Source organism: Tamandua tetradactyla, chromosome 5, assembly GCF_023851605.1.
Source record: "Tamandua tetradactyla isolate mTamTet1 chromosome 5, mTamTet1.pri, whole genome shotgun sequence".
Lineage (NCBI taxonomy): Eukaryota > Metazoa > Chordata > Mammalia > Pilosa > Myrmecophagidae > Tamandua > Tamandua tetradactyla.
In genome coordinates this window covers 7,011,254-7,024,410 of record NC_135331.1, presented here as the reverse complement: position 1 = coordinate 7,024,410, position 13,157 = coordinate 7,011,254, and the positions used below count along the sequence as shown (strand labels likewise).

Below are 13,157 nucleotides of genomic sequence, written 5' to 3'. Positions count from 1 at the left end.
CGGCGGCGGCGGCGGCGGCGGCGGCGGCGGCGGCGAGGGCCGCGCAACTCGGGCCGAGCGCCCGGCAGCCGGCGAGGGCGCGGGACGCTGAGAGCCCCCGCGGCCCGCGCGCTCCCCAGCCGCGCACCGCCGGATCCAGGAGAGCGCGCAGGGCGCAGCCGAGGAAGCGCCGCCAGCGCCGGGCGCCTGCGTCTGGGGCGGCGCGCTGGGAACGAGCCATGCCCGGCGCTCGGGCGTAGCCGCCGGGGGCTGCTCCCGGGAGCCGCGGGCCGGGTCGGGCGCGCGAGAGGAGCAGCCCCGCGCCGCGCCCACCGCGCGCCTGAGGACCATGCCGCACCCGGGCCGGGCGCCGCCGCTCGGGCTCCTGCTGGCGCTGACTGCGCTCCGGTGCCCAGGTAATGCGTCCCCGGCCCCCATCCCCGTCCCTGGCCGCCACGCACAAAGTTGGCTCCCGCACGGGTCGGCCACCTCCTTCTCAAGTCCCCGGCAGCTTGCATCTCCCGGACTTGGAGGGATCTGGGGAGACCCCCGGAATCCAGGTGCTCCAGCACGTCCCTCTTTTCTCAGCGCGACCACCCACCTGCCCGCCTTCCCCTTAAACGTCCCACCCCCCCTGCGGATTCCTTCAGGGCGCCTAGGGGTAACCGGTGGGATGCGCTTAGCATCTCCAGGCGAGTGGAGGCGCGCCCCGGGGAATCTAGCCCCCTACCCCATGGGGTAGCACCCCCCCCTCCCGCCAGGTCCTGGTTCCTGCAGGGTTTTGTTGTCGGAGGCCGTTTGGTGGAACCCTTGAACCGTCCACCTGCTCTCCGCGGACGTGCTGTGCTGCCCTCCCAGGACACCTGCGGAGCCCCAGCCCCGAGGTCGCTGGCGCTGTCTGGCTTATCCGCAGCCCCTCCCCAGTTCCTGCGGCGCCCCCTTGATTTTACGTCTTTTCCAGGGGGGTGACCTCCCCCTGGAGAAAAAGAAGCCGTAATACCTCCTGGAAACACGGGCTGCCCAGCGTCCTGATCTACGAGGCAGGTGGGAGAGGGTAGAGGCCAGACAGCTGCCTGGAACGTGGTGATACCCGGAGCCATTGCCTGGGTACCAGGGAGCCGGGCTCCCTACTGGCACCAGTGCAGCTGTTACCAAAAACCTATTGAGTAGGGAAAGCAAAACAGTCAGGTATTTTTGGTCTCCGCTGGAGTTTGGAGCGCGTTCCGCCGCCTTGATGTGGCTACATGTTGGTTCTAGAGGAAGCTTTTCTGAAAATGCCAATTCTACCCCCCCTCCCCCACCAAGCAAAGGAGAAAATCCTACAGGCTCCAATGAACTGCCAACAGTCACGAGCGCCGTTCATGTGCCTTTGGAGAGTGCAGTTCTCCAAACCTTTAACAATCAGGACCCATGATTTGGGAGCAGTGGCTTTCACTTTAGAAATGTTCTTCGCATTTTCTTAACAGACCGCGATGCCACGCAGATTGCAGTAGAAAAAAAACCCAGCAACTTTAACTTTTGAGCTTCAACTGCCTTGATCGGGTTGCAGCTAGCGGCATACCTTGTCAGTCAACACGATGCGTGATGTATTTGCATGGAAAAAGTAAAACGTTGTTTCCCTTTGCGATGCCCTTAAGTGACCCCACATATTAATAAAACCTTCACCTGGGAGAAAATGTTCTATCAGAGCTTTCCATCGGCATTCGGGTCTGGTTCAGCCTCACCGAGAGTGGCTTTAGGGTTAAAGTGGATGAATCTTCGGTCTGCTTGACTAATAAGCAGCTATGATCGCTGTTTTGCTTTGGGCATTTCTCTGCCGGCTGTAAGAGGGGCTGCTGCCGCGGGTTGAGGCCGTTTTCTCTTAGCCTCAGCCCTGGGACCTATTTCTGAAAGTGCACGGTCCTTTGGACTTGAAAATTGCAGTTTTGTCTCTATTTTGTTTCTCTGTGGGGGTCAGTGCTTGCCTGGATATGCTCATAAGTGAATATCAGAAATCTCTCAGAGAAGCTGCCTGCCTTGGGCTTGTAAGAGAACATGGTGAGCTTCCCCCCAGCCGCCCCCCCCTCCATGCCAGCCTTGGAGAGGCTGTGCTGGCTTGGGGTGGCCCTGGTCCTGGGAGGGCAGGCGAGACACCCCTGAAACCTGCTGCTGGCCGCTCTCCTTGCCACGATGCCCGGGTGCTCTCCAGAGAGTCTCAGCTGGGCACTGCGTTCTGACAGGTGCCCCCAGGGTGGGCTCCCCCACCCCCACCCCCCTTAGAGGCACATGTAAGTCTTTCACTGGTCCTCACCAGGGACATAAAGAGACAACGGTTTGGTAACTCCATTTTTAGCACCGGTTAGGAGAGCTGGGAAAAAACAAGGCTGAATTGCCTGAAAGATACTTAGCTGCCTGCACTTGGTTGAAAGGTTCAGGGGAATTAACCAGGGCTTCCTCCAGAGCTGGTTGGGTTTTCTGGAAATTCGCTGAACACATTTGGCTGGAGGGGACCAGAGGCAAGGCCCTGGGAGAGGGACTGGAAGAGTTCAGAGGCCGGGAGGCATTGCCTCTCTCCCCTCATGGAGGGACTGTCTCCTGGGTTGTGTCCCCTCCCGTCCCCCCCTGTCCTGCGTGGGTAGCTGCATGGTAAAGAGCGCGGTGGGTGTACTTCCTTGAGCCATGCAAGCGCTGAAACATATGGAACCATACTTGGTAAGAGTCAGCACAAATCCCCCAGCTTAGCAACTAGGGGCCCCCATTATTCCAGCCACTTTTGTGCACACTGTGGCTTTGCAAATTAGCCGCGCAGTTACGGTTCCTGCTGGGGAGAATGGACGAGCCTTGCTTCTTTGACCCATTATGCTCTGGGTCTATTAAATCGGGGGCGGGTGGAACATGCCCGGGTGCCGTGTAGGAGACTGAGCCCGCAGGCCGGGGGGGAGGGGGGGACTTTGGTTCTCAGGGGTGGGGGGGAGTGCAGGGCCCTGCCTGGTATATTTCTTTCTCATCACCATAGTTATTGGGAGTGGATGGTTGGTTGCCTGCGTGTGGCGCTACCCTTCGGAGAGGTGGCGCTGGGAAGTGGCAGGGAGTGGTTTGCAAATGCAGTCACCCCCTCCCTACCCACCCCGGAATGATTTAATGGCTGTACAGTGGAGGTTCCCAGAGTAAATCATTTCATTACCCCTTTGCCGGATGCAGGGGGCTGGAAGGAGGCCGGGGTGGGGGCGGGGGGGTTCTGCTGGAGCCGGGGAGCATTGAGGCAACAATGAGCCTGGTGGGCGCCGCCGTCCAAGCGAGGAAAAGCGTCCCCTTGTCTGTTGCTTGGAGCCCGGGAGGGTGGTCTGTGGTCTGCACGGGCCTTGCTCCCCAGGGATCCCCCGAATCTGTGCGACTGGGTGGCTCCTTTCTTCTCGCCTGAGTTTAGATTTTGGCGGCTCCGGAATGGGTAGGTTTCCCTTTTGAAGGTCTGGGGTTCAGCCGACGCGTCGCCTTCCATCACTGGGGGGACCCTGGTGTCACAGGCGCTGTCGTGGGTGAAGGTGCCGATGCTAACCATTCCTCTGTGCCTTAGAGGATCTTCTTTCTCCACCCCTTTTGCGGAGGGGACAAAGGCGCCTCGGGCTGGGGGAGCGTCTGGCCCGGGCTCACATGTTTTGTCTCCGACTCCTCACCCAGGACTCCCCTGCCCTACCCGGGGTGGGGGGAGGCTTTCCTGGTGGAACCCTGGTTGGTCCTTTAGGGGCCCGTGACTCCACTTAAAGAGCCCAAGGTCATGAGAATGACAGCTGTTTGGCTTGGCCACAACCGCAAATGCCAGCCCAGAAAGAGGAAGTCAGAGTGGTACCGGTGAGCTTCTGGTAGGTGGGGCCTACATGCCCAGGTAATAGTCGCTAGTTGAGCTCCGACTATGCCTGACCCTCGCTGCGGGCTCTCACCTCCTTTCTGCTCTCTTTCCCTCAGCGACAAATAAATCTGTTAATGGGAACTGGGGTTTTCAAGCCGGCGTAATCAAACAGACGGGTGACAGCTCTGCAGGCATGTAGGAACCAGGGGATTCGATGGTTATGTCTTAAGACCTGGCAGGCTTGTTCGTCCTTTCCCTTTGGTCTCCCCCTCTGGCCCTCACAATGTGGTGGGCCTGAGAATGCGAAATAATCCAGCCGCTAGCCCTGTCTCGTGCCCTTTGCAGATTCCATCTCATTGAATCTCCAACAGCCTTAATGGCATAGGGACTCACATTGGCCCCATTATACAGATGAGGCAGTTACGGCCCAGAGAGGTCCCGTAACTTGCACAAGCTCACACAGCCTTGGAGCCAGGGAGCATGGAGTGAAGCCACACGTGTCTGTCTCGAAGTTCGCGCGCTTAGCTGCTGCGTTCCCTCCATTGGTGGCACTGAGTTTTGTGGGCCACTCATTGGATTTTAAGACTAATTGGGGCCCAGGGGGCTCAGAGATGTGTCCCAAGTTGAGAGCAGAGTCGGATCTTTTGTGAGAAACCTCTTTTGGGGGAATTTTGTCCCTTCTAAAGTAACCCTCCTCCTCCAGGTGCACTGAGCTGCTTTGGCAGGAAGGGGCTTGGTGTTTGGGGAAGTTGACAGGACGTGGGAGACCAGGGAGGGCCACTTGGGGCTCTGGGCCACATCTGGCCCACAGGTTTCTCTTGTTAGTTGCTGACACTTAAAAATTAGGAGGTATCAATGTCGCAATTGACAGCCTAGGATTCTGGGCTCGTTCAAGAAATTGGGAGGTCCGGCAGCACTGGATCTTGCTGAGACTCAGTTTCCCCATCTGCAAACAGACCTTGAAGTCATCCCACTGCTGATCTCATCACAGGGAAGGGAAGGCCTGGCCTGCCCGTTGCTGGCCGGGTGCTTTGCTGCCATGGTCAAAGCTGTAACGAGGGGATAATGAACCCTCAGCCATCTGCTAAGTTTCAGGATTTCTCTGGATCCTTGGGCGTCTATTAACATTAGGGAATAGAATGTGTCCCCAGGTGGGGTATTGAGGCTCAGTGCCCATGCCACTCATGAGTGGAAGGGGTAGGGTAGACATCTATCTCTCCTGCCTCAGTGGTGTTTCCTGGTCATAAAGCTTGCCTCAGTTTCCCCACCAGCAGAGTGTGTTCTCAGGGGCTTGCATCCTTGGGCAGGTTGAGTGGTTTCAGGGAGACAGACAAGAAGTCAGCAAATAAATGGGAAAATTCCAGACAGTAATTTGTGCTCCTCACAGTCATTCAGAGGTAATGTGATAGGGAGTGACTGGGCAATCCAGGAAGACTTCTCAGAGGAGGTGGCATTATCTGAGCCGGAAATGCCAAGAAAGGAACTAACCCGGCAAAGGGTGGTCCAGGCAGAAGGAGTGCTGTTCCCCTCAAGGTCTTTTTCATAGTACCTGGCACTCAGTAGATGCTCAGGAAATGCTTCCTCCATTCATTCATTCAAGTATTCGACAGATATATTAATCAGTGTTAGCCACTAAGGATACAGCAAGGAATAGAAGAGACAATATACCTGTCCCCCAAGGAGCTATCATTCTGCTGGAACAAGGCAACCAGAGACCAGTGGACAAACACATCATTTAATGGTGGGGGTGGATAAACATCACAGAGAAACTGATCTTGGGGAGCTTGTTGTCATTTTTATCCTCCCTCCATCTACCCGATTTTGTGTCTTTCCACTCAAGGGCAGGATGAGCTTTCGATGCCCACTCTCTGCTAGAGCCCAGATTCTTTGGAGTTGAATTCCTGCACCTTCTCCCACTCCCCAGCCTGGTTGCACACCCAGGGAGCTCAAAACTCCCCTCCCTGCCACCTCGCTCCTTAACTGATCAATACCATCTCTTTACACTTCGGCCTCAAAATAGTTACATAAAAAAATCAATAGCGTCCAATTTGATTTGATGTGTTTTATTAGCCAGGGCTCTGGAGTGTGTGGGGCGGCGGGGGCTTCTGAGCCGGGCCGCTGCCGAGGTTGTGGGGGCGCCTGCTGCGCCCCTGGGGCCTGGGATTCAGCGTCCGGGAAGTGTGACTCAGTAAATAACGTGTCGCCGATGTCAGCCCTGTGGTGGCATTGTCTCCCGCCTGGGCTCTTGATGTCCGGGAGCGAATGGACGCAGGCACATCCTGCTGTGACTGCAGTCACCGCCCCCCTCCCCCGGGGCTGCCTCGGGGGGGGGGGGGGGGGGGGACCTACGGAAGGCTCCGGGCTCGGTTTTCGGGACTCGGGAGCTGCAGGCTGGCTCTCCGTGGTCTCCCGGCTCTCGGAATGAATCTGTGGCTCTCTTTGTTTGCCCAGCCGTCCCCGTGGTGTGGGGTGTCGATGTATCTATATCCTCTCTGCTCGGGAGTTTTCCCCCCTGTAGTTGTGCATCTGCCGCCGCGGGCTGCGGGCTCTCCGGGGTGAGTGGCGGGGCCAGGCCCGCGGGGGGCGGGGCGCCTGGAAGGTGCGGCCTGCTGACCCCGCCCGGAGTGGGCGGGGGGGGGGGGCGGGGAGGGGAGCCGGAGCGCGGCATGCTGCAGATGGAAAATGCTCTTTTTTTTTTTTGCCAGGAAAGTTATTTCTGGGGGTGGTGGCTAGACGGAACTTTGGTTCCTGAAATTGCTTTGCTTCCCTGAAACTGCACCCGCACCCGTCACTCCTTCCAGCGGGCCTTTGTTCGTCGAGGCGTGTTTTATTGCATGCAACAGGGACTGGGAGCCACTAGGGGATCCCTGCACCCCCTGGAGGTGGCGGTCAGGGGAACAAAATCAGTAGCTAACGCACACTGTTTGTTGATTGGTGGTAAGTGCTGCAGAGAAAAATGAAGCGGGGTGGGGGGGTTAGAGAGGAAATGTTGGGGAGGGGTTGTTTGCAGTTTTCAATGGCAGGGTCAGGAAGGTGACATTGGAGCAAAAACCTAAAGGGATGAGGGAGCGAGCCAGGCTAGCTCTCTTGGGGACTGCCTGTGCAAGCGTCCTCAGGTGGGCAGGTGCCCCCTGGCAGGTGCTAAGGCTGGGCTGAGCGAGCAGGGGAGCGAAGGGAGCGGTAGGAAGGGATGGAGGACCCATGCTGGGCAGTGCTTTGGTTTTAATTCTGAGTGAAATGGGAGCTGTTGGATGACTAGAGGCAGGACACACACTTTGACCCCTAGGAACAGAGGCAGGAGTCCAGGTGAGCTCTGCTGGCAATGGCCTGGTCCGGTGACCATAGAGGAGATGACAGAATTTAGATTTGGGATCATAGCCTCGTCTGTGTCTGCCTGTGATGCCAGGTCTGTGATATTTTAATTTTCCAGTGCTGAGATCTTGGTTGCATCCATGGAAATGATATGCCAGATGCAAAGTGAGTGATGGTTAGATTTGGGATGTGTCCTGAAGGTCGAGCCACAGGAGTTGCTGGGGGTATTGGGTGCATTCAATAAATATTCATTGGATTCATTCACCAAGCTTGGAATCGGGGCTAAATCAATATTAGTCGGTGATGAAATGAATAAGCAGAACCTACATCCCTGAGTTGGACTTCTCGCCTTTTGCATGATCTTCCCAACGGCCAGAGAGAGAAGGTCAGTAGGTGACCTGAGTTTCTTTACCTGTGAGATGATGGTATAATGCATCACTAAGGAGATTAATGTTAAGAAGTTTGAATGTGATGAGAGATGCAAAATGCTTAGTATACTAAGAACCCAATTTATTGGGGGGCAATTATTAATTGTGTCATTATGACAGATGAGTAAACTGAGGCTCACTCAGCCATGCGACATGCCTCAGGAAACCCAGCTGGTAGGTGTACACGTGGGCTTTTAATCCCGCTCCATCAGACTCAGTTTGGGGCTCTTCTTCCTGCTGGACCCACTTCTGTTAAAAGAAAAACCTTCCTGCTTTCATGATGTGATTATTCTGACCCAGTGTATTATCAGTTTGTCAGCACAGGTGTACTTGCTTTATTTAGTAGCTGTGTAGGTAAAAAGTTATGTCAGTCCAATTCTATTTCTACCATCAACTCCTGTGACATTTTTTTTTAATTAGGTGATTGTAGGTTTACAGAAAAATCCTGCAGAAAATACTGAGTTCCCATTTACCAGCCTATTATTAACACTTTGCATTAGTGTGGTACATTTGTTATGACTGATAAAAGAACATCTTTCTAATCATATTATTAACTAGAGTCCATCCTTCACGATGGGATTCACTGTATTGTACTACCCTATGTTTACTTTCTAAAAATTTTTATTCTAGTAACATGTACCTAACAATCGAAAATTTCCCCCTTTGGCCACATTCAAATAGTTCATTCGGTAAAATTCCATCTGACCCTACCCTACACTGTCCTGGGTACTAACAAGATGCCTTTTATTTCTGCACGCCTTGGCAGAAATAAAAGGCAAAACTATGGGCTGGGCAAACCATGGCTCATAGTTTGTTTTTGTGAATAAATGTGGCCCTCTGCCTGTTTTTGTCAATAAAGTTTTATTGGGACATAAGCAAGCCTACTTGTTTACATAAGGCTGCTTTCATGCAGCAACACAGATTGAATAGTGGTGAAAGGTCACATGACCCGCAAAGCCTAAACTGTTCATTATCTGGCCTTTTACAGAAAGAAGTTGGCCTTAAATGGTCAAGCTGAGAATGTTCTATAAATGTATGTTTACAGTGCTTCGACTGTGGTGAAGAACAAGTTCCCCTTCTTAATGTTAAAAAAAAATCATCCAGCTTGTCTGAATGAAGAGACTTGTGAGTTTGGTATCTCCTGATTAAAAAAAAAAAAAAAAAAGGAAAACATATTGATCAGAAGTTCCATCAATTCAGTAATGCTTTTGAATGGCTGGGTTTTGGTAATTACAGTAGCATTTATGTAACATTTTAAAAATAGCAGCACGTGTATGCAAGATAGTTTTCACTCTGCAGGCAAAGCTTGATGAACTCACAAATAGAAAGACCCCTTGTAAGGATGTTGCTAGAGGGGAGCTAGAATTAAAGTAACCCACTGGTTATTATTTTATACTCAGAATGACGCCAGTCAATGGATCTGTTTTATGACCTTGCGTTTGTGTTTTTTTCTTGTTGGGTCATTTTAAGGAAGAACATCGCCTCCTCTGTGTTTATCTGTGACATGAGTCTGTGATATTTTAAGTTTCCAGTGCTGAGATTTTGGGTGCACTCATGGAGATGATTGGGTGTGTCACTGTGTTAGTCTGGACTCTCTTAGTTACAAGGGACATTTGGGAAGTTTTTGGTCTTTGGAGCTGGGGAGTGCAAGAAGGCTTCAGGCATGGCTTGATCCAGGGGCTGGACAGTGTCCTAATGAGAGCGTCTGTTCTCTCACTTTGTCTCTCTGTTCTCTTCCCCACTGTGTGGATTTGATTCTCAGACAGGTTCTCACCACCTGGTGGTGCAGGTGTCCATAATAAGTCCCAGGCTTTCCTCCCACTAGTGGGAATGGAATGTCTCTTTCATACTTGTTCCCACAAGAGTCCCAGGACTGCCTTGTACCACACCAGCTTGGATTGTGTGCTGACCCCTCAACCAGCGGCTGCGGCTGTGGGGGTGGAGGATGGTGGACTGGTTGGCCAAGGTCAGAAGCTCATCTCTGCAGCTGGGGCTGGTGGTGGGGAGGACCCGCCCTAAACGAGCCCCATGGACAGACAGCTGGCAGGGGCATCTTCTCAAAGGACGTCCCAGATATTTCCAACAGAAGGCAAACAGTTACTACGGCAGCCTGCCAAATGAGGTGGAAGCGCTCCTCCCTCAGCCTGGAGAGCACTGGGGCTCGAGGCTCCTCCCCTAAGACCCTCCACCCACGTGGACACCCCATAGCGCTGCCGCCGAAACCCCTGGGGCCTCTGATGGTGCATGGCCTCTGAAAACCCCATCCAGTGATTTTACACGTCCTCCATTGCTTGGTTTGAAATGATGAAATACTGGGAATGTTATCTGCCGGTATCTATGAAAAAGCACCTGGCCTTTAACTCATCAGTCCGCCTTCTGGGAGATCTATATTCTCTAGAAAGAAAAGCACCGCTGGGTAAGGTGAGGTGTTCAAGGGTATTTATAGTAGCACCTTTTGTAGTGACACAAAAGGAAACAACCTGAACATCCATCAGTCCCAGAGTGTGGGACTAGATGGCACTGTTTCCAGGCTGTGGACTCTCACAAGTAAAAACGGTAAAAATGAGCAGGGTGGGCCTCCGTCCACCGCCCTGGGCCCCGATTTATTGTCAGGTGAGGAAGGCGAGTTGCAGGGTAGTTTCTATTGTGCAACACCATTTTTAGAAAAACAAAAACAACCCCAAAGCCCTGTGTGTATACAATAGCTGATCTTTAAATAGCACTCCTTGCAATTTGTTCAATACTCACCAACAACCTGGGAGGTGGGTGGGTATAATTATTGTACCCATTTTATGGAGGAGGACATTGAGGCGTAGAGAGGTTAAACAAGGTTACACAACCAACAAGTGGCAGGGCTGGAATTTTAATCCAGGCAGCCAGGCAGTTTGGTTCTTAATCACCACTTGACTCTGCCAGTCAAATGCACACACACACACACACACACACACACACACACACACATATACGCGCGTGCGCACGCGTGCAATATATATATGTCTTTTTATTCATATGGAGGAAGGAAGCATGGGCAGACTCATGCCAGGGTATTAACCACTGACCCAGTGAAGCTGGTGAGGCTGGTGGGAAAGAAGAGGGGAGAAAAGTGGGAATAAACCTTGGGACATTTTAGCCACCACGATTCTGACTTTTCAGTAGAGAGCCCAGCTCTTTCACTTAGGGTTTCTGGGTGCCCTGAGGCTGCTGAAATACCTCAGTGGGGACCTTCTGAATTTGCTGTTGCTTTGTTGGCTCTGGGGGTACAGTGCGTGGAAACAGAGTCCCTAGGAGGGATACTGCTCGGTGGTGCTCTGGGGGACAGGAAAGCCTGGTTGTGGTACGTTGGGATTTTCTTTTGGGATTAGGTTCATCTGTGAGTGACAAAAGTCTAAAGTAGTGGTGGCTTTCCTAAGAAGAATTCTGAAGCTGTTAGTCCAAGATTGTATGTTAGCTCTGTTCCCTGAAGTCCTCCTGGTTCCTTTCTCCCATTTCAGGGCTGTCGTCTTTGTCCTCTTGTTCCAAAATGGCAGCTGTGGGTGCAGCCATCTCATCTTCATCCCAGGCACCAGGATGGGGGTATTGGAGAGAAAAGGGTAAAGAACGAATCCTAGAGCAGTCACATGATGCTTCCATTTATATCCCATTGGTTAGAACTTCATCATATGGCCACATCTAGTTGGAAGAGAGTCTGGGAAATGCAGTCCTTATTTTAGGTTTGGGCATTCTGTTCCTGTGGAAGAAGGAGAGAATGGTATTGGGGGGCAGCTGTGAGTGGATCCTGTTGTGGCTGGTGCTCTGTGATGAAGATATGAATGAGCCATCAGGATTTTTCATAATCATACTTGCCTTCGTAGAGTTGTATGTATTTGTGTGATGTTGTGTTCAGCCTCCTAGGGCAGGGGCCTGGGAAATGGTCGTTTTTCTGGGTGCTGGGGGAAAAACAAAAAAACTGTGGTGCATGCATAATAATGCCTCTGCCGCAGATACAAGGATGATTTAAACAGTATCACAGGTAATTCTGAAGTCCCTTTTGACCAATTTCATTTCTTTCCAAAAGGGAGTCACAGTTATCAACTTGCTGTGCATCTTTTTCTGTAGGAAATATACAGTAAAACGTTGTTTTGAGTGTGGTTTCACACACACACACCTTGTTTCTTCATCCGCCTTCCGTAGGGGTGCACAAGTACCTTTCCTTTTGAATTGCTGCATTGTATCCCTGGTTTGAGGCAAGATGTTTCTAGTGATTTTTTTCCCCCAGATGGTGGTGATGGTGGGGGTTCCCCAAACATATGGTGTTCAGAAAGATTCTCAAGTGGTCCCCTGGCCCACTAGGGACATTGTGCAGAGATCAGCACTCATCCAGATCTCCAGACCTTTGAGGGAAGCAAAGGTGGCAGATGAGAGAACTTACACCCGAGGAAGCAGAGCTAATAGGAAACCTGGAGCCTAGGGCAGGTGGGAGGTGGGAAAAGAGGGTGATGGGGCCTTGTTTTTAGCACTCAGGCCTGTTGCCTAAGGGGCCTTGCTCCTGAGGGCAGGGACCTGTCCAGGATTGCCAAGGTTCTGTGCCCACACGTCCTGGAACTCCGGCCCTTCCACCCAGGGCACTGCTTCAGATTCCGGGAGCTTCCATCTTGGAAAGGGGGCCCCCTGGTTCTCCAGCCTGTGATTCTGCAGCACTTAACACAAGCACATTTGCTTCTTCTTGCAGAGGTGCTCTAGAAAGCCCCATGAATTAATGGTGACATTTTTATTTCTTTAGGATATATTTTCTCCCTCTACCCACTGCCCCCCATGCCCGGCCCAGTTTAAGTGCTTTTCTCTTAAATCTGTGGGCTGAATTGTTAAGAGGGTTGGGCCTGCGTATATCAGGAGGAAAACACAGTTTTCTCCTGCTTGGATGAGGAGATGCTGGCCTCGCTGTCTGCTCCAGCTTCAGCTACACCCGCTCCCAAGCAGCCTTGTCTTCCTACCTGATCAATTTGCCTGTCACCCCCGATCGTTTGAAAAGGGTGACTAAATCCTGCTTTTCTGTCACTGTAGCACAGGGGCCAGTGGGAGGGAGAAAATGCTGAATCTTCTCTCTCTATTGCTGCTGTCCTTCAAAGTTCCCTCTCTCCTATTGTTCCCTGTCTTTGTGGAAGTTTTTAGTGAGTGTTTGAGTGGATGAATGAACTTCTCCCATATTTACTGTCACCTTTATATCTCTTCTTCATTATACACCGCCGCAGCTGCTTTCCTCTTGCTTGTTGTTTCAAGTACATAACTGAGGTCAATGGCACAGACTCAGGTATCAGAGTGCCTGGGTTCAAGACCCAGCTCCCCCACTTATTAGCTGTGTGTCCTCAGGCCAGTTAGTTAACCTCTCTGGGCCTTAGCACCGCATCTGTAAAATGGAGAGAATAGTTGCTCCTGTCCCTTTGGACGCAGAGAGATTGAAGGGAGATATTGTGCCAGAAGAACAGTTGTGCAGGGCCTGCCTCTCATGGCTGTTTAATGTGCGCTAACAACCACTTTCATCCTTGTCTCCCTTTAGTGAATACCTACTATGTGCTGCAGTGGTTTTGCTCTCCGTTCTCCCACATTGTTTCCTACCCAAGTCCTGTCATATATTA

The 13,157-nt window shown here is 52.3% G+C and overlaps 1 protein-coding gene across 1 annotated transcript in view; it reads left to right on the top strand.

The window, feature by feature from the left end:
* The first annotated feature begins 318 nt into the window (after nt 1–318).
* TMEM132B (transmembrane protein 132B) overlaps nt 319–13,157 on the top strand; it is a 403,264-nt gene continuing 390,425 nt past the window's right edge. Inside the window, exon 1 of the mRNA XM_077159552.1 lies at nt 319–395. Within this exon, the coding sequence (XP_077015667.1) occupies nt 329–395 (67 nt within the window). The 5' untranslated portion in view covers nt 319–328. The remainder of the gene's footprint in view (nt 396–13,157) is intronic.